Source organism: Budorcas taxicolor, chromosome 17 (assembly GCF_023091745.1).
Source record: "Budorcas taxicolor isolate Tak-1 chromosome 17, Takin1.1, whole genome shotgun sequence".
NCBI classification, from domain to species: Eukaryota; Metazoa; Chordata; class Mammalia; order Artiodactyla; family Bovidae; genus Budorcas; species Budorcas taxicolor.
Window position 1 is genome coordinate 32,868,685 of NC_068926.1, and position 22,049 is coordinate 32,890,733.

Below are 22,049 nucleotides of genomic sequence, written 5' to 3' on the forward strand. Positions count from 1 at the left end.
TCTTCCTATCACTCCAGTTCTGTTTAAATTTATTTGCCTTCATAATCATGGTACATTCAAAACTATTGCAACGTGAGTGCCTTGACCTCAGATCAGACACATAAAGAGAGCAATACCATGTTTTATTTCCTCCATTAGGATTGAAAGAAGACAACTAACTAACTCAGAAAAGCACAGAGAAAATGGAACAGTTTCTAAAACAATTTTTCTTAGAAATAAAACTTGTAAAATTGCAGTGCTTACTATGCATTATGGGAATATTTAAAATTATGTCTCTTCTAGATGTTTCAATTATGAAATAAAGGTATTTTACACCTCATGTGTTCTGATGTCTAATTTCTAACAGCTTGTCTTTCAATAGTTTTTATTTTTATTGCATTTCTCAGGTAGCCTGCCTGTGTTTTAAAATGACGCTAATATTTGATACTCTTAACAGAACACGGTCCATAAATTGGATAACACTTATCTGGTTTCACATTATATTATAATTAAAAGAAGAATCCTTAAATTTATTTAAATTATAGGCAAATAAACAATGTAAAAACCACCTCCATTTCCTTGACTTAGGTAATAGCCTTTCTTTGCTGAGGTATGTTTTTCAGCTTATTAGTCACCATCATTTAAAAAGTTATTTTTTGCCAGATATATTATAATAGAGAAAATAACCAGAGAGTTTTTTTCTAATGAGCTTCCTTAGTAATTTCCTTTAAACTAGGAAATATAATTTGTAAGTTGTGTTTTATTCCCTATCCACATGGCATCATTTGAAATGTCATCATAATTTCTGCATGAACAGTAGCTATTTACATGCCTCATAGCTGTTTACACTTTTTTCCTTTTTAATCATTGTCTTCTGGACCTCACAGGAGTAAATCAGTAAATAAGGAGTAAATAAGTGAATGTAGCACCAATAAAAGTAAACCAAACAGATTTTTAGGAAAATATGCGATGCTTTGTACAGTGGTTAAGGTAAGTAGTTAGAATTCTCTCCTTTTACCAGATGAAGGAGCTGTAGCTCAGAGAAGTTTAACTTCTGCTTCAAGGTCACAAAGCTTGAAAAGGTACAGCCAGGATTTGAACAAAATTAGTCTGACCTTCAAATTCATGCTTATTTCAGTATTTAATCATGCAATGCACTTAATAATACTCAATATTAAGAATAACATAGAACTCCTTCAGAAATTGAAGTACATATTAAATCCTTTAATTAAGGATTGAAAATAATTATTTTTAGAAATGCTTAAGGTCAGAAAATAAAATTTAGATTTTTCCCTTTATCAACTGTTTACCCTGTATACTATAAGAAGTTATATCAACAAACAAAATGTATTTCTTTAGGCCACTTTTTGTTTCAAGAAGTATTTGAGGTACAAGGTAGGGACAAGCTAAGAAGTGAATGTATAATGTGATTTATTTAATTTTAGACATGTATAACAAAGATCTTTCTCCTGGAGAACTGCCTTTGCTTAATGTTAATACATCTCGAAGAAACACCTCCTTATATCTTCTGCTATCCAACATCTAAAACTACCAATTTTTTTTCCTTAACAAAAACTTTATTCTCTAAATGTATATTTTCTTGGTTGCTGAGCAGCAAAAATTCTTCATTTTAGTATAAACACAGTGACACATAGGCAGAAAAGTGCCCAGAAAAAAATACAGTAATAGACACTTCTATCAGCTATGGCCATCTGCGCTCAGTTTGACCCAAAGTTTTGGCAAGCTTATGTGGTCCCTCCCATCACAAAGCATCTTGTCCTATAAAGAAAATTTTTACTCCCACATCCTACATTTTCTAGCAAGTCAGGGGTCAAGTGCGTTCTAAATCTGCCAGGCCCTGGACTTGAAATCCTAAGGATTCATTACTTACTTGTAATTAACTACAACCTCAGTGGATAAATAACTTTGCCTGTTTTATTATGCAAGGTAATAAAATACTAAGCTGTAGATGCAACACAGACAGTTCTGTCCCATTTAGTCATACAAATAAATTAGTATTTTAATCTTTTCAGTGGAGAATTGAAGTTACGTCTTAAAAAAAGAGACTGAGTCAACTTTTTGTAGCAATTAAAGGGCTGGCATACAGCTAGTAGTGAGGAAAAACACTACAATAAAGCAATATAATTAATTCAAGTAAACTTTAGTAATTCAATTATGTTTCTAAGAAATGGTCACAACCTAAGATATAGGTTGCTAGATTTGGGCCAAGCCTTTTAAGTAATTGTCTTAAATGAACCTTTAAAGAATACAAGTAAAGATCCCTCATGGATTGATTAAGATAAAATCTTACTGAAACCCAAATGGTCAGGTTATCCCTGTGATGTGCTATAGAAATGCTAATGTGAAAGCCCCAGTAGGAATGTTCTTCATCTGATTATAAAATATTAATTCACTACATGAAATAAAGCCAAACAAGAGCACATTACCAATGGGGCTTCTCTTTGGATCCACCAATAGTTTGGTAGAATCATACTTTTACCATTTGTCATAAGTACATTCTAAAAGACATCAAAATAAGAGATATTGAAAATGTGTCACTGTATTAGTAAAAGTACCATTGAGAAAACTATCAGCTAAACATAGATCTCTTTTGAGCATCTGTGAGATAAATTCTTCTTAGGTCCTTGAGATTTAGAAAATCTGTATTTCCTTTGCTAACTGCCTTTTATGTGTATGTGCTTGTTTAATTGAAGACACCATGGCTTACCTACCTGATCTTATATCTCTGTTTAATCTGGCCTTTAGCAAACTAAATATAATTTAGTGGCCTATCTAAGTCATACATTTTCTGTATGCTAATTTTATATAGTCCAGGATTATTTTTTTAGTTATACTTATTTTTGCTTCCCAGAGACTCATTTAACTATTCCGTCATCCTTTTCTTTGTGTGTGTGTGTATATATATATATATATATGTTGTAACCTGCTTCAAACCCACTGTAGCATGAAGTGGATGTATCTACAAACATAAAGAGTAAATATTTTGACTAAAAGACAAAGTTACATACAACAGACCACTATGCCAAGCAGAAGGGAAGCATATCTACTATGGGTGTTTGCTTATTTTGAACAATTTCAGAAAGTAATAAAGCATTTTTCTTTTCAGGGAAATGTTTTAATTATGAATTGGAAAATTTACACCAAAGAAGCTACCAGAATTTATATGTATTAAAGAAAACAAAGTAGTTTTGAAGAAAAGATAGTTTTACCTTTATTTGATGGGACCAGTCAGTTTGACTTCAATAAAGAGAACTACATTAAGTAATGGACCAAAAAATTTAAAAATAGATTCTCAGGTAAACACACATGATTCCATGGTAGTCAATATTGACAGATGAGCAATTGAGAGATGAACATTTCACATCTAAATAAATGAGAAAGCTTTAAGATGAAATAGACACTGAATAATCTATTTTAATTTGATTGTTTCATAAGCAACTAAGCCTCTCAACAAAGTTTCTGGATTAGTAAATTAATTCCCTTAAGAGATTATAACTATTATTGAATTATGTCAACAATAATAAAATGATGAATGGATAAATAGCATCAACATAACTGCAGACTGAGCGGTGTGATTTAGTACCAAGCATGTGGACCAAAGTCAGGAAAACCTGAATGTTAGTTTAGGTTTGTGACCACATACAAGTCATGATATTCTCTGTGTCTCTTCCTATAAATGAAGCAAAAAGCACCTTATCTGCCTCCTCACAGACTTGTTAGGGAAAGCAAGGGGGGAAAAGGAAAAATAGTACTCTAAAGCACTTTAGAAATAGAAAGCTTTTTTTTTTTTTTAATGTTAATACTTGTGTATATCTGTACTTTGGAAAGAAAGAGCAAGGAAATTAACAAATTTTAGTGAGTGCCTTTTTTTCCCCACTCATACAAGAAGCCTTGAAATAGGTAATCATATCCATTTTACCAATGAGGAAAATGAAATTCAGAAAGTAACCATGACAATGTTTGAATCAAGCTTCTTCCAAATAAAAAACCCGCACTCTTTCACCTAAACTTCAGTCTGAATGAAATGCTAAATAATATTTTCTTTGCCGTATTTTATTAGTCAAGTTGACTGATATCACTGATGTTAAATATTGAGCAAGGATGGTAAAACTGAAAAAAGAACGATAGCACTTAAACTTATCAATATCCAAAGTAGAATATTGCTATTCTGCTTCTTAGCAGAAAGAGCAACATGGTTCATAATAAATTAAGATTTGCTCTCTAAAGCAAAATTTGATAAGTTCTAAGGATATGATAAGCCATGGGAATACAGTGACATATATACATTGTTATATATATATATATATACTCTAAAATGTTCTACTTGACCAAAAATGTCTATAAAATAAGCATTAGTGATCTCACTGTACTTTAGGCAATACAGACTTCTAGAGGTTGAGTTACAGCTTTTTAACCACTCACATCATGCAGCCACAGTCATTTAATCCAGGAAAATCAGTCCTGGATAATTAGCTAGCTTCACTAATTTCAGAAGACGCTCCACGGCTTGGCTTGAGACATGAAAAATGACTCCTTTCCTTCAGCACGCTTCACTGACTGAGCTCCTGGCCCTTAGGCAGCATATTTGCAGCATGTTCAACAGTAATTCCTTAGTTTATCAAAGATTTACTGAGTGTCTGCCCTGAGCCAGACATATTGAAGGTGCTGGCAATACAGCAATAATAAAGAGCAGAAAACCTTTCCCCTGGTGGAACATGTATTTTTGAAGGAAGACACACCACAAACAAAATAAAGAAGTAACATATGTATTCTGTTGTGTGATGATAGGGACTAAGAAGAAACAAGAAGAAGGAAAGAGAAAAAGGAAGGTGGAGGGAAGGAAAACTCTGCAACGTGACTTTGAGAAAAGAGGTAAGAAAAGTGCTCAGCAAGCAGTTGAGGCTGAGAGCGCAGCCAGAACAAGGCATGAGACAGGAGCACCCGAGGCCTGGCCAGAGCCCACACTGAGACTGCTGAGCAAGCTCAGTGACGGAGATCCAGGGGAAGAGATGTCGGGAAGTCACCGATGAGAGGGTTTCATGGGGCCTTAGGGCTCACTCTAAAGATCTGGCTTTACAACAAGTGAAGTACAAAGCCTGGGGTTTTGAAAAAGTGAGTGAAATGCTCTCACCTATATTTTAAAGGATCACTTCTGCTAGACTAGATAAAAGAGATCAAAGACAGAAGCAGGGAGGTCAGTTGATCTGTTCATTCATTCATTCAGCAAAAATTTACTTTGTGCTTTCTATGTTCCAAGTAACTTTCTGTGCTCTTGAGCTACATCAGTGAACATAGCATACCTCCATATACCTCCTCTTGTGGAAGACAGACAAAATATAACCAAAACTATGGATCAGCAAATCATATCATACACATGCACTTATATATGCACTTATCTGTATAGTGTATGTATGTTATTTAAAGCAATGAGATTGCTTGGACTCCTCACCTCAGGAGAAGAATTGATTAGAAAGAGAATTTCAAGAACTGATTCCAGGGCATTTCAGCACTGAGCATCTTGGGAGTTGAGAAAAAGCTAGTGAAGGAGGCTGATCAATTCTATGGGGGAGGAAAATGAAACACCACAGTAGGGAAATGGAGATCAGGCAGAATGGGAGAGGGTGGGGCTATAGGAATAAGTCAGAAAATAAAGGTTAATTCTCACTTAGAATGAGAGATACTGGCAAATATTTGAAGTGTGGGAGAAAATGATCCAACTAGCTATCTGGAGGAAAGGGCATTCTATGGAGAGGGAGGAGCCAGGAGCAACAGTTTTGAGGTAGGTGTGTGCCTAGCAAGTTCTGGGACCTAGCAAGAAGCCAGTATGAATAAAGTAAATACTCAAGGAAGAAGAAGAGTAGGAGAGAATGCTGGAGATCAGTAAGAAGATGTCTTCAACAATCCAAGGGAAGGATGATGGTGTCTTGGACCCAGGGAGTTAAAGTGTAAGTGATGAGAAAAGATCAGTTTCCAGATATATTTTTGAGAGAGAGCCAAGATTATCTGGCAGATTACACTTGAGAAAAGTGAGAAGTCAAAGAATAACTCCAGATTTTGACCTGAGCAGTTAGAAGATTGGGGTTGCCATCAAAGGAGGAGGAGATGGTTAATGGTTGAGTTGGTTTTTATTGGGGAAGATACAGGAGCTCAGATTTGGAAATGTTAACTTCAAACATTTATTGAGAAACTGTTCAAACATGTAAGTGTTTTTTATATGAATATGGAATTCAGGGGTGCTATACAAGATAAAGAAAAAATTTTGGAGTCATCTATGTATATGTTATTTAAAATCATGAGTTGATCGAGATCTTCCAGGGGATAAGTATAGATTAAAAAGCACTAGTTTTTCAAGAATCGATTCCAGGGATATTCCAACATTTGAAATTTGAAGGCATGGAGAGAAGTTGTTGAAGAAGGCTGAAAAGGTCCAAGAAACGGAATAAAACTCCCCAGAGTGTGATGACTTAGAATTACATATACAATGGGCACTGGGAATTGCCCAATGATGTAAAAATGTGGCTATTATTGAGACATTGGTAACAGCAATTTCACTAGAGTTACAGAAGCTAAGCCTGATGAGGGTGGATTTATGAGACAAAGAGAAGAAAGAAGACAGGTATAGGCAACTCTTTCAAAAATTTTGCTGAAAAGGGAAGAAAGTAAATGAGGCAGTAACTGGAAGAATGGAAATATATTTTCACTGAAAGCTGAAGAAAATAAAATGAAGAACAGACACTACATGTCCATTTATTCAAGTGTAACCTAGATAAAGATTAAGAAGTACCTATATAATCCTACTGGGCTTCCCACATGGTGCAGTGGTAAAGAATCAGCCTGTCAATGCAGGAAACATGGGTTTGATCCCTGGGTGGGGAAGGTACCCTGGAGAAGGAAATGGCAACCCACTCCAGTATTCTTCCCTGGGAAATGACATGAACAGATGAGCCCGGTGGGCTATACTCCATGGGGTTGAAAAGAGTCGGAACTGAGTTAGCAACTAAACAACAACAACAACAAAGTTATCCTACTATTGGGTCTTTAAATTTCACTTTACCCTTTATTTTTTCAGTCACTAGTATAAAGGAACATAAAAATATGAAAACAACTTTTGACACAGTAAAATCTGAATGCCTATGAGAGTACAGAAAGTATCAGCCATCGTTATGCCATTCTGTGCTAGGATTAAACATACATACTCAAGTCAGACTGCTGGGTTCAAATCCACTTCCACCATAAACAAGCTCCATAAACTTGACTTTCATTAGCCTCAGTATCCTCATTTGTTAAATGGTCAGATGTCACAGATTATTGTTAAGGCAGGACATTGCCCAGTGCTCACCAGTGTCTGACATAATGTAAGCACTTTATATATATTAGAATCTATATATGATAAAATGTTAGCAAAAAATGTCAATAACCTGAAACAAATAATCCATAACAATGCCATTGGCTCCCAAATGCCTGCTGTCAGAGTTTATAAATGTTGCTCAACATTTTCTGAATACCTTAAAACTTGGTTTTAACTCTCAATTGTTTCCTAAATATTGATATATGTCTGGATTCTGTGTCCCTATAGTCAATTTCTGGGTACCACTTAATAAAAGAAAGAAAGTGAGTCAATCAGTTGTGTCCGACTCTTTGTGACCCCATGGACTATACAGTTTATGGAATTCTCCAGGCCAGAATACTGGAGTGGGTAGCCTTTCCCTCCTCCAGGGGATCTTCCCAACCCAGGGATCGAACCCAGTTATCCTGTATTGCAGCTGAGCCACAAGGGAAGTCCACATATAAAGTATCTTCCAATTAGATTGTGTCATTTTCGTGACCTTATTGTCCTATTCTGTCTCAAGATTTTAATACCAGGGAAAATCCATCAACCTTTGTATGATGGTTGCATACAACTTTGTACAGTGGTTGCAGAGATGTTAGTACATGGCATTATGCATATTTTAATATGTTACATGTATACATTTTATAAACAATATTTGCCTAATAGAATTTTTTTCATTTTCATTTCTCTGCATTATTCATACTCTCTCCTCACTTATTATAGTATTAAAATCAGCCATATGTTGTCAAAGACTACTTAAAGCCTGAAAGCAATAGAATATATTTACCATATTCCATATCTAGGACACTTTAAGAAACCCTTTATTTTGACCATATCATTTGCCAGTTACTATTCCCCAATTTTCACTCCCAAGCTCCTAATTCTGAATACTACTTAATGTCATGGTTATCATAAAGAGCCGAACCTTAGATTTATTAATTCTTAGAAGAGAAGACACACTTCAGAGCCTGTGGAATCCTTTATAGTCACTAACTCAACAATCCCTCACAGCTAATGAGGTTCTTCGGCAGTTTTTCATTGTAATGATGACAAAGTGCAAGATGCAGACAATGCAATGAAAAATTGATTTCACAAAATATGAAGTACATAAACATCTTTTCAAAACTATTCTTAGGGTAGTTGCTTCAAAGTATAGTGAAACAAAAAAAAAAGGATTAAAAATAATTTGGGTTTTAATAAAGGCAAAAAAAGAAAAAACAACTTTGTCAGAAGATAAATTATATCTATGGAAATCTGTAACCAAAAGAGAGCACATTGAGTATCCTGAAGCCATATATGAAATTATGCAGCATGAGCTTAATCATTCATCAGTATTCCTTATCTGTATACATGACTTGAAAATTTATAGAGCCCTTTAAGTCACAGTGTTTTGTTTAACAAATTCAAAAACATACCAACAGGGAAAAAACAAAATCAGAAAACAATCATAGATTATTAAAAAATAAACACCGTAGAAGTCAAAAGCTGAGAAAGTAAGAAAATGTTTTCCTCCTTTTCATATAATCTTCACAAGTCATCCACACAATTTCATCATTATTTCTTAAGAGAGTAAGATTTATCATCTGAAAATCCAAAAATGGATCCTCTACCTTCATAATGTATAGCGACTGGTTCCAATCTGCAGAATACTGTGGGTGAGGAAAGTCACTGAATATGCCCTCCCTTTGTCTCCAAGGCCCCTCTCATATTCTCAGCCTCTTCCCTGTTCCAGAAACTCCTCCACATGTCCTCAAACTGGTGTCCTCGTTCCTATCAGTAAGTGACCCATAGGAATGAACAGCATCTGCTGAAGGTCTTGATTGAGGCAGCAGAATTCATACTTCTCTTGGTTCAGACAATACATAATACCACTTTTCAAAAAGACTTTTTAACACCAAAAAAAAGGGTATAAAAACAAGGTCATCAAAAGCTTACATATACAGTTGTATCCATCAGATTAAATGCCCTTCTGTTGACTAAGGCCACAGACTGTCCTGGCTTTATAGGAGAGTAACTATGAACTCAGATAAGGGACTACAAGTCTGGATGTGGTTTTCTTTCTATCTGTCTGAATTTAAACAAATCACTTAACTTTTCTGAGACTGCTTCCACAACTACAAAGAGGGAGTGATAATGACATGTTGTGAGGCCCAAATGATAAAATTGCTGAAGAAACACTTAGTACTCAGCTCAATCACTGAACATAGTAATACTCAATACATTTTATAATAATTATTACCATTATTATTAAATATTCAACTCCTTGCTTATATTTTGCCTGTGAGGAATGACACACAAGATATACAGGCGTTGAATGTAAGGCTCACTCACCTTTATTTTGAACAGTCTGGAAGAAAAGTATTTCTAAGCTTGATATTCAGGATTAATTACAAATGTTTCCACCATTTCTCTTGGAAATCTTGATGGTTTCAATGTGAAAATAAATTGGTTTATTATCAATTGCTAAAATTCATTTCTAATCTTTAAAAAACCATAATTTGTTCACTTAATATTCTAAGCACACTTTTAATAGACTATTTCTAGTTGTCTTACTATTTTTACTGAATTGCAAAAATGTCAGTACTTAGACCAATGGTTCTCTCACCACAGAAGATGGTGCCCTAGGCATACCAGAGACCCATTAAAGACACCTGGAAAATCAAAACTGTATTCATAATAATACAAAGCAGTGTTTGCCTATTCATTGTGTTGACATTTACACTAGAGGTGCAAAACTGATAGCTGGTAAAACTGCTGGTACCTTAGCACAAAGCCAAGCAGTAGCTCCAAGGTATTCCAGGTGTAATTGTATTATTCACTTACTAGTCACAGTGAAAATAAAACGCCAGTTTCACTTAAAAACTAAAGACTTTTCCTTGAGGAAACAGTAAATTATTCATTGTATTAAATCTCAACCCTTAAATCCCAATGTCTTTTCAATATTTGGGGTGACAAACAATGCAACATGAACAAAGAGCCATTAATCTGTACCTATGTACAGTGGTCTCAAAGAAAAGCATGTGTGTGATGGATTGAGTTGCAAGCTGAACTAGTACTTTATTTTTGGAATACAATTTTTCCTTGAAAAAAACAACTGATAGAGAAACCATGCTTTTTTTAAAAAATGGCAGATATTTTTTGTTTGTTTGAAAATGAACAAAGGGAGCCTGATACTTCAGGAAACAACAATATATGTTATTAATGATAAAATTTGAGCTTTCAAGTGAAAAAGCAAATTTGGAAAACTCTGAACCATTACCATGAGGTTGTGAGTCAATATACGTAAAGGCTCTTTTGACAATATCCTTATCAGTTATGCCAATATTTTCCAAATGACCAGTACCTGATGTTTCTAAGTCATACATAGGTAAAATTTCCATTCATAAACCAAGGTAGATCAATATTTTCATGCAACAAAATATGAAAAATTCAATGGTAGGGTTTCAGATTCCTTATTGCAAGTAAGTTTTAAGAAACAGCCACTTGTGAAATTCTGATATAGTATCAAAAGAAAATCAACAGTTATCTGAAAAGGATATCAAAATATCTCTCTCTTATTCAGCTTTGTCTAAGAGAAGATAGATTATTTTCATATATTTTAACCAGAACAACATATTACAATAGACAAAATAAGATTTGAGAATCCAGCTCTCTTCTCTTAATCTAAATATTAAAGGGATTTATGAAAACATAAAATAATGTGTCTTTTTTGTTAGTTCTTAGGGTTGACAAAATTAAGTTCTTTTATTAACAAATATATATTATATGGTTACAGTAATTTTAAAAGAAATTAATAAATATTTTAAAATTTTCTCAATTTTAATGTTCATAACATGAATATCAATAGCTAAGACACACCCAAGCCAAAGCTCTTTGGGGTCCTGAGGCCAAGCAATTTGAGAACTGCAACCTGGAAGTATATATAGGATTTCCTTTGATTTAAATGCTAAGTTCCATGTGGGACCACCCACCTAAATTCTTCTTTCCTCTTTGAGCTTTCTGACAATTCTCAGTTCATTTGTAGAACAGAGATAACTGGTATGTCTTTATGTCCCTAGTTCAATTAATGATAAGATCAAACTTGCTAATAGCCCCCTCCATTCCCCCTGCTTCTCTCTGTTGATTATTGCTGAGACACAAGAACACATGTACCAGCCTTAGCTCTTCTATCATCTCATATAGCAAACATATACTGAGTACCTTCTATACATCAGGTAATATACCAGACTTTAGGAGATATTATTATTATCAAGGAAATATTATACTAGGAGATCATAAAAACCAATGAGACAAAGCCTCTGACCTTCAAAAGTCCAACCCAGTCCCTAAGTTGCATGTTCCCATAAAACACATGTTAAAAAAGAAGTGCCTGTGGATGTGCTACATCTCTATTTTTTGTTGTTGAAGGTAGAAAAGAGGTACAAAATGTATATGAGCTATTCTAACATAATCAAGACTCTTCTGAGAATACAAAGATGCAAAATGAAAGGACAATAAACCTTGTGTCTGCAACACAAAGCCATCCTTCAAAGACACTGTTATATATACCGAAGTTTTAGCTATGATAGGTAGGGGAGGTGAAGGTGTACAACTGGACAGTCTCCAAAAGGAGCAGTACTGGAGCCAAATCCCCAAGGCCCTTCCCCCTCCACACAAGTGTCAGAGCTTGAAAAAGAATGCAGATTAAATCATTTCTCTTTTACCACTGACCCTCTGTCCATGGAATGTGATCAGCCATGACTCTAGCCAGAAACCTGAGTAAGCAACCCAGACTCCTATCGATGTACAGGAATAAATTGTTAAATGCATTGGAGCAAAGTTTGCACTTGGAAATGAACAATTGAAAAATCACCTCTGACAACCCTAGGTAATTTATAGCTTCTTTTTGCAGAATCATGGTAAATTAATTGTTTGAGCAGAAGGAAAAAAGAACTTTATTGTATACAACTGAAAGATACAACCAATAATAATATGAAATTCTAGCTCCCAACTACTGCTTTCAATATTCTTTGGAGAAACACATTTGCTTTCAATTTTAGGAGTGGTTGGAGCTTGGGAACTCAAACTTGGTTTACAATTTCAGCACTTTAGTTCACAGAAGATACCCTGACAAACAATTTTTCTCATTAAAAAAATCATCATGGTGAATTCTCTCCAGATCTTTAAAGAGGTTATAGCAAATATGAATAAGTTTTCATATTGGTGTTATTTGAGGTTAAAAAATAACAGACATATTATCACCTATTATTAACAAAATGATCTATAATTATTACTCTTACTCCTCATGTCTAATGAAGAGACAGCACTATTTAATAAGTTTAAGCCAAGTCAATTTTTGCATATCTAATGGGTAAATAGCAAGACTAAATAAATCTTCTAATGATAACAATGGACATTTATTCTTATTGCCAAGCACAGGTAAACACTTTAACCAAACAACAACCAATAACATAATCTATTTTATAGTTTAAAATTTTTTTCTAAAGCCTAGAATGACTTAATTGCCTGTCTTTAATAAGTATTTCCATTTTTAAACTAATTAAATCTCTTCATCTAAGAAATAATTCCAGACAAGGAAAATAGAGCCAGGAAGTGGGTTTAGCAGAGGAATAACCCCAAATCAAAATAAAATTACATGTAAATCATAGCCTGAGTTAAACCAAATAACTCAGTATGTAAGACCTATCTCAGATCATTAAAAACCTAATTAGGTAAAAGAGGACATATGGGTAGAAGTTTCTTCAGGGCTGTGTGTACAGATAAAAGTGAATTTCGCTTAGAATGATATCTCTAAGAATTATGTCTCCATGAAGAATTACATCCCTAATTATATATCTAATATCCTCTAGGCCATGAATATACTGCTTCATCAATAGAAGAGCCATAACTACCTATTGTGAAAAAAAAAAAAAAAGATCACATGGGATTTGAAAAGATAATAATAATAAATGAACATTTTAAATGAAGAAACCCCTCACAGCTATAAAAAAGAAAAGAAAGCAAGAAAACAAACACATAAGCCTCAAATTCACTAGCATGTTGTGTCTGGGTTCCTGCCAAGTATCACAAACCACATTTGATAATTTGTGTTTTTGGCTAAGTGACACCAGAATATCTCTGAAGGGATATATTGAAGGGAAGAGAGAACTGAGGAACCAGCAAATGAGCCATCCGGGGTATAGCTTTATCGTTTCTAGTTGATGGTCAAAACAACATTGGAAGCAGTTCAATTAAAAAAGCATATCAATGATACACTGAGGTAGTAATAGTCAAAAATATACCCCGGGAAAGGCCAAGCTTGAAATTCTTTGGCTTTGCTATGAAACATTAGTGTCTAACCTATCAGCAGACAGAACAACTTGTACTTATACCATGGCATTGAACCATATGGTATTGTCTCCAGAAAGAGCTTCTAATCTCTGATCATTCACAGCACATTACATGCTTTAGTTCAAGGGAGAAGCGAAAGGATTGTGTTAAGTCAGAAGATAGTGCCTTAAATGTGAAGGCAGATGAAATCAGGAATCTCCCCAAACTTGGCTCAGCACATTAAAATTAGTCACTGTCTATAAAGAAACTGCCAAGACTGCTGAGGATGTGAAAGTTAATACTGTCCTGATGTAAACTGTCAGCCCATTGCCACTCCCCCCTAGAAAGCCACGCTATAATGCTGACTTCTACCAAAGTTCTTCATTGAGGAATAGAGATTTCTCAAGTCTGAAATTCCTCGTCCTCTGGTAGACTTCCTTAACTGTGAGGTATTTAGTTTAATAAGGTAATTTAACTTGAATAAATGGATTCTTTCCTGAACTTCTGAAATCGCTAAAGAATTCTCCTTAGCTTTACACATAAGATAGCATGAGATGAAATACAAGGTAAAAAGGGTTCATACTTTGGTTCTGATCAGGTTGAAAGCTAAACTGTATGTATTTTTTGTTAGTCTGTAAGATAGAACATTTTTATATGGTCCTGTCAGTAAAACGAACAATTTAACAATAAAGGTAAATCATTATAGAAAGCAAATAGAAAGAGAATGATCTTTCCCCCACCCCGCCCCCCCAAAATCAACAAATAATTCTTAAGGAATGATAAAATCATTACCTCTGCTCTCTGTGTTCTGGGAAAGGCAGTTGACTTTTCTATGGCATAGACATCCACCAGGTAAAGACATGCTCCTTGCTCCCGGTCCAGTATGGCTGCAGTCTGAATGATGCCACTCCGTCGTCCAATAGTAAAGAGCCGTCCAACAGTTTTTTCCTCGCAACGGACTGAGACAATATAATATTCCACTGGCGCTTCGGATCCTCTAGGGCTAGCTGCTTCTATTGATATCACATTGGTGCCAATGGGTTCTCCCTCCTTCAAAATGGTTATATATTTGGGTTGTGTAAAAACAGGTCCATCAAGGCCCTGAAGAATGACGGTCAATTCAGTGGTTGATTTCCTCCTTTCAGGGCCAAGGTCTGTTGCTGAAACTATGAGATTATAGATCAGCTGAGAAGGCACCAGCGCTGAAGCCACTCTCAGATCTCCACTATAGCGATCTACAATGAAGGTGTCTGTGTCACCATTGATGATCTCATACTCCACCTCTCCATTCGCCCCTTCATCTGGGTCAGCAGCCATGATTGTGGTCAGAACAGAACCAATCACAGCCGAAGGGTCTGCCGCCAGGGCATTTTGTGATATAAACACTGGAACATTGTCATTGAGGTCTGTAACCAAAATAGTCACGTTTTTCAAAGCATACCGTCTAGTTTCTATAGGCACAGCTTGATCATTGGCTTTAACGGTTAACTCAAAGAGATTAGCAAATTCCCGATCTATCTCAGCATTAGTATAAATAGTGCCTTTGACTTCATCTATGCCAAAGTGGTTGCCCCGTGGCATCTGCTGGATGATTGCATAGGAGAGTTGCCCATTAATGTCTGCATCAGGATCATGTGCAGTCACAGAAATGACAGATGTTCCAATGGGGATGTTCTCAACAATAGACTTGAAAATATCCCCAGGAGGGAAGGTAGGAGGATTGTCATTGAAGTCTCTCACGTGTATAACCACCGACATTGTAGATGAACGAGGAGGCCTTCCTTGGTCTTTTGCTGTTATATTTAATTTGTACAAAGACTGTGTTTCAAAGTCCAATTTTTTGGCAAGAAAAATACTCCCAGTGTTGGGGCTAATGCTGAAAGTTCCATGGTTGTTAGTCCCAGTGATACTGTAATGTAAGTCAGCATTGTCACCTGAATCTGAATCAGTTGCAGTAACAGAGGACACGAGTTCACCGATTCTCATGTTTTCCAAAACATCAACGAATAGTGTTGATTTAGGGAAAGAAGGGGTATTGTCATTTTCATCTAAAATATCAATATTTAAGGTACAGGTCGAATTGAGGGAGACAGCTCCTGAATCCACTGCTTGAATTACAAGGGAATAGGCAGGTGTGGCTTCATAGTCTAATCTGCCAATCAGTGTCACCTGACCAGAGGTGCTGTCTATAGCAAACTGTCTTTCTTCATTTCCTTTTATTACAGAATAGTGAATAAGTCCATTATTACCTTCATCAACATCTGAGGCAGATACTCTTAAAACCTGTGTCAGGTTGGCTGCTGACTCTGATATTGTTGCTTGGTAAAAGTCTTTTAAAAATTTGGGAGCATTATCATTTATATCCTTCATGTAAACATGTACCGTGGCCTGATCCTTAAGAGGCTGAGGGAGCCCCTGATCTGTTGCGATGACTGTAAAGCTAAACACCGCAGTCCCCCTCCGCCTCATAAGAGACTCCCTGTCAAACTGATGGGTATTTGTAATTTCCCCACTAATTGCATGCAACTCAAAATCTGGCTGCACCATTTCAAAAGAATACCTTACTTCTCCATTTGGCCCAAAGTCTTTATCTATAGCACTTACTTTGCCCACAAACGACCCAGGTCTCTGTTCTTCTTCAAAGTAAAATGTGTAATTGGTACTGTTAAAAAGAGGTCTGTTATCATTTACATCTTCTAAAATTACAGTAACATTCACAGTAGCACTAAGGGGTTCCACCGCTCTGTCAGAAGCAACAACCAGCAAAACATATCTGTCTTGAAGTTCACGGTCCAGTTCACTTTTTATATACAACTGACCATCTGGGAATATGCCGAAAGCATCCCCAGTATTGCCTTCAGCAATGCTGTACGCAATTTCACCATTTGCTCCTGAATCCTTATCAAAAGCTTGCACTTTAAAGAATCGAGAATTCACAGGTTCTGACTCAGAAAGGGTGACCTCATAAGAAAGCTGGTCAAACACTGGTGGGTTGTCATTTACATCATGGACATAAACTGTTAAGATGAAACTAGAGGAGAGCTGGGGAACACCCATATCAGATGCTAAGATCTCTATCTGGTAGGAACCAGCATGAACATCCAGGGGTCCTAGCAGACTAATATTACCATTCTTTTCATTGATAGTAAAGAGATTCTTGGGGTTTTGCTTCAGGCTATAGACTACCATGCCATTGACACCTTCATCGGGGTCCACAGCTTTGGCTTGGAAAATGCTGTGACCTGCCTGCCAATTTTCCACCACATTCACACTCTCTACTGCCTGAAGGAAATGGGGAGAGTTGTCATTCAAATCCTTAACTGTTATGTTAACCATAGAGTCTCCAGTCACTGTGCCCCCACTGGCTACTACTTTCAGCTGATAAAAGGATTGCTCTTCTCTGTCAATCACACTTGCTGTGGTAAGCTGCCCAGTAACCTGGTTGATAGCAAACATACCTTTCTGATCCCCGGTAGTAATGAGATAACTGATGTTGGAATTGAGATCCATGGTGGATGCGGACACACTACCCACATGATATCCCAGGGCCACATTCTCAAAGACCACGAAGCTGTAGGCAGCCTGGCTGAATACAGGCGGGTTGTCTTGAGTGTCCAACACAGTGATGGTTACTATCGCCTGGTTGGGAGACTGCAAATTGCCACCATCAGTAGCCACTATTTGCAACTGGTAAGCAGTTTTTTCTTCTCTGTCTAGGGCCATTCTTGTAGAAATAACCCCACTCTGAGCATTGACCTGAAACCGAGACCTGTCCCCAGCTGATATACTGTATTTGATGGTTCCATTGAGACCCAAGTCTGGGTCAGTGGCAGACACTGTGGTGATGTAGCTACCTCCAGGCTCATTCTCCTGAATATGAGCAAAGTATTGGACTGGGTAGAACACAGGGCTATTGTCGTTAATATCCAGGAGGCTCACATTTATGCGAACCATTGATGACTGGGGAGGTGACCCCAGATCTGTGGCCAGAACCAACAGGGAGTAGAAAGCTTGTTCCTCCCTGTCCAAGGAAGAGATAGTACTCAACCTCCCAGACACAGGATCCAGGCGAAAGGACCTCTGGTCGGTCTCAGCTTCCTGTAGGGAGAATCGCACTGTCCCATTGTCACCCAGATCCCCGTCGGTTGCCCCGAGCACCAGTAGTTCAGTCCCGGTAGGCGCATTCTCAACCACAGACACATTATACCCTTCTGGCTGGCTAAACACTGGCTTCTCATCATTCACATCCAAGAGAGTCACAACAAGCTGGGCATAGGAAACCTTAGGGTGAACCCCCTGGTCCCGAGCACTGATATTGAGTACAATCTGGGAAGCAAGTTCACGGTCCAAGCCCCCAGCAAGCCCAGTGGTCACTAGACCACTGTGTTCACTGATGTGGAACCAACCCAGTCCATTACCAGAGACGATGCTGTAACGCAAGTTAGCATTGAGACCAGAATCGCCGTCAGTGGCGGACACTCCACTCACATAGCTTCCTGGGGGCGCCTCCTCGCTCAGGTTCACTCTGTACACTTGCTGTGCAAACACAGGAGGGTGGTCATTGATGTCATTGACGAAAATCACCAAACTCGCCACGGAAGAGCGCGCCTGAACCGCTGCGCCAGGGGGCGCCCCGTAGTTATCCGAGACAGAAACTGTCAGGTTGTAAGAAGGGATACGCTCCCGGTCTAGGGCGCTGGCAACTTTGATGAGACTCAGGTTCGGCACTTTGCTGCTCTGCACCTCAAAGTGGCGCTGCTCGTTGCCCCCAAGGATCTGCACGGAGATGTTCCCGTTGGCCGCTGGGGAGTCTGCGTCCGTCACGGTGAGCAGAGCCACCACCGTGCCCACTTGAGCATTCTCATCTACCGAGGCGTAGCGCGAGGTGGCAGGGAAGTAGCGGAATTTTACCACGGGGTCATTGTCGTTGACATCCAGAAGCTGAATCAGCGCCTCGGCACGCCCCGTGAGGGAAGGCACGCCTCGGTCCATAGCCTGCACCGTAAGCGAGTACTGGCGCCGGGCCTCGAAGTCCAAGGGCTCCCGCACCGTGATGAGCCCCGTTTCGGGGTCCATTTGGAAGGGGGTCCCCTCGTCCTGAAGCCGATAGCGGATATCCGCGTTGGTGCCCTCGTCCGCGTCCGCCGCCGCCACCCGGAGGACGCTGGAGCCCACCGCGGCGTCCTCAGGCACCCCCGCCTGGTAGTGGGAACTGCCAAAAACCGGGGGGTTGTCATTAATGTCCTGCACAGTCACGTTTACCTGAAGGTAGCCCCGCCGCTTGGGCTCGCCCTTGTCCTCCACTTCCACCAACAGCTGGTACTGCGGTGTGACCTCGCGGTCCAGCCCGCCCTTGGACACCAGGTGCAGGAACGCGCCCTCGCCGCTCGGGTTCAGGGTGATATCCAGGCGGAAGCGACCCGCCTCGTTGCCCTGGATGATGCGATAGGACCGGTGGTCAACGCCATTGGAGCCGATGTCCGAGTCGGTGGCGGTATCCAAGATGACTTGCCGCCCGCTGCTACTGTCCTCCTTGAAAGTGACCACAATCGAGGGTTCTGGGAAGACCGGGGCGTTGTCATTGAGGTCCCGCACCAACACCCGCACTTCGGTGGGGTAGGTGGGTGAGCTGGAAAGAACCACCAGGTTGATCACGTCGCTGGGCAGGCTCTCGCGGTCGATGGTCGCAGTGGTGTACAGGGCCCCGGTGCTACTGTTTATAGCAAACAGGGCGTGGCTTTCGCTGAGCCTGTAGGTGAAGCCTGGGCGCGTCTGGATGGTGCCCACCAGCGTGCCGGGAGGCTGCTCCTCCAGGACCTGAAACACCTGGCGCTGCTCCGCCCCGCTGACCCGGGCGGGCCCCGAGAGCAGTGACAGCAGCCAAAAGACACGAAGGAGCTGAAATGATGTTAAAGTGGGCAGCGGGAGCCACGGGCGGCCAGGAGCCCTGTCTGCTGCCAAGTCCATGATCTTGGCTCCCTGGAACGGAGTGATAAAGAAAAGGAAGAGGTGAGGCCAAAAAAAAAAAAAAAAAAAGAGTGATAATGACAGGGATCAAGTAGCACCAGCAGACATGCAGCCGACGGCTCTGAGAGCTCTGCTATTTCAAAGAACTTCCAGTCCAGAAGAAGCAATTCGCACGAGCAAAAGCCTCCAGGTAGCCATTTGGACGCTTAGTGAGGAGGAGATGCCTTGAGGAAAAGCGGCAGGGCATTCCTCGGGCACTTACTCCTGCTTGTGGACGAGTTCCCAGAGAAGTTTCTCCAATCTCCTATATTTCCCCCTTCACTTTATTTTCGAATCCAGAGTCTGAGCGTTTTCGCCAGGGGTGGATAGGAGTTGGGAGAAGTTGCCTGTATTTAAGGTATAGGAGGAATTACCGCAAACTATTATCTTCAGAAACTTTAAAACTTACCCAAGGCGAAGAAACTGAGGAAGGAAGGACAAACTTCCGCAGCGGTGTGGAGAGAACAGCTGCGCACTGGGGAGGGGACGATGGGGAACCGAGGGTTATCGAATTCCTTTTCCAAAAGCTGGAGACAAGGAGTTTCCTCGAGTTCCCCTCTCCTCAAGAACAAGGCTGCACAGCCCTTCAGCAGGGCTGCAGAAGTGGCGCGGAGGCCCAGGCGGCGGCGTCTAAGCTCGGGCAGCCAGCAAACTGCATTCCAAACGCTCGCCGGGCGCTCTGGAGCGCTCAGCTCCGTCCCTTCTCCTCCAGGAGGAGCTGCCGCCGCCCCTGCTGCCTCTTCCAGCCCTTAGGCGGGCACAGGCAAAATCCAGCGCTCCTCAGCATTTTTTTTTTTTTTTTTACCTCTGCCGGGATGCCTGCCGACCCATTATTTGTACATCCAAATCAAGCGCAGGTCCCCCTTTCTTCTCGGCCTCGCCGGCGTCGGGCAGGAGCAGCGCGCTGTCCCCGCGTCCCCTCCCCTCACCATGCCAGGGGACTCCTTCTTCGGCAGTCCCAGTCAGAAGCCCACTCTAGTGCGCCTCGCCCCTGACCTCTTGCCCTTTGGTTTTATTGTCCCGTGTCAGTTTCACTTTGTAATCCACAAGGCTTTTTGTTTGGGGCGGGGTGGGGTGGTGGCCATCGGTCCCCCTTTTCTCCTGCCCTGTTGACGGTGGAGGCGGGGAAGTCGGCGCTGGACTGTGGCGGCGCCCCCAGCAGCTCCGGACGGCGGCTGTCAGCGCTCTCCCTCTCGCCTGCCCGGGCTGAAGGTTGCAGCACCGCTGTGGAGCTGGAGCTCCGCGAGCCCCTCTCAGCCTCCGGCTGGTCCCTCTCACTCTCCCCGCCCCTTCCCCGCCGCACGCGCGCGCGCGCGCGCGTACACACACACACACACACACACACACACACACACACACACACTCACACCGCGCCGCCGAAACACAAACAGAGGGGGAGGGAAGACCGCGAGCTGAGCAGGACTCAGAAACTTTGCTCGCCACTCATTGATCCCCGCACTTTAGTTCAGCCGGACTCCCCCTGGCTCCCGGTGCTGTCACCTACCGCCCCTCCCTCGCCCCAGCCCCATTGGACCCGAGCTGAAGCGGCCCCGCCTGGCACTCCTACCGCCCGCGCGCTCCGACTTTTTCGGCCTCCGACTGGCTTCTCCGGATGCTAATCACTCCAGCCTCCCGGAGGACGGTAGGCGGTCGGGTGTGGGAGCCCGGCGAGTAGGAGGCGCTGAGAAAGGGAGGGTGGGGGCTAGGGGGGTGATTCCCTCCCCTCTTTTTCTTTCTTTCTTTCTTTTTGTTTTCTTTTTGGTCAAATCTTGGCCGGCATCTGAGCAATAACAGCAAAACGCTGCTGCCGAATAGATGGGGGTGGGGTCAGGTTTGCAGATAAATAACTTTAGGGACCGGGTCTGGGGGAAGACCGTTAGGTTGTTATGCTAGTAATAACTCAAGGGTAAGGGGGTCGAGAGAAATAAAAGAAAGGCAGGGGGTGAGGGTCTGTTAGAGCGGGAGGAAGGATTAAGCAAAGCCTGTCTGGGAATGCAAAGCGCAGATTTGCTTTAACCGTTTCCTGCCCTTTCTCTTACGAAGGGAAGGAAGGGAGCTGCTGCACAATAAGATCCAACAGCATCCAAACCGAACCTTCCCTATTCCTTCTCTGTCTACAGAGCGAGCCAACTGCAGTCCAGGTCTAACCCTAAACCTGTCTCCACTCGCCCCTCCCCTACCTCCAAGTGAGTAGGGGCACCAAGGCCTGGGCACCAACTGCGCTTTGGATTTCATATAGGAAAAGCCGAGGGGACCCCTGTTTTGTTTCCTTTCCCAAAGTTTGGAATTTTGATCTTTGTTGGGAGTATTGCCCTCTAGCCATTTTCTAGCCAAAGGAATCCTGACGAAATGGTTTCTTTCTGTTTTGGTTTAGTTTTTGTCTGGGGGAAAGGTAGATATGAGA

General features: G+C 40.6%; 1 protein-coding gene across 1 annotated transcript in view; it reads right to left on the reverse strand.

Moving 5' to 3' along the window:
• Positions 1-19,606, reverse strand: part of FAT4 (FAT atypical cadherin 4) — a 184,200-nt gene extending 164,594 nt beyond the window's left edge. The window contains exon 1 of the mRNA XM_052654811.1: positions 14,432-19,606. Within this exon, the coding sequence (XP_052510771.1) occupies positions 14,432-19,606 (5,175 nt within the window). The remainder of the gene's footprint in view (positions 1-14,431) is intronic.
• Positions 19,607-22,049: the final 2,443 nt, after the last annotated feature.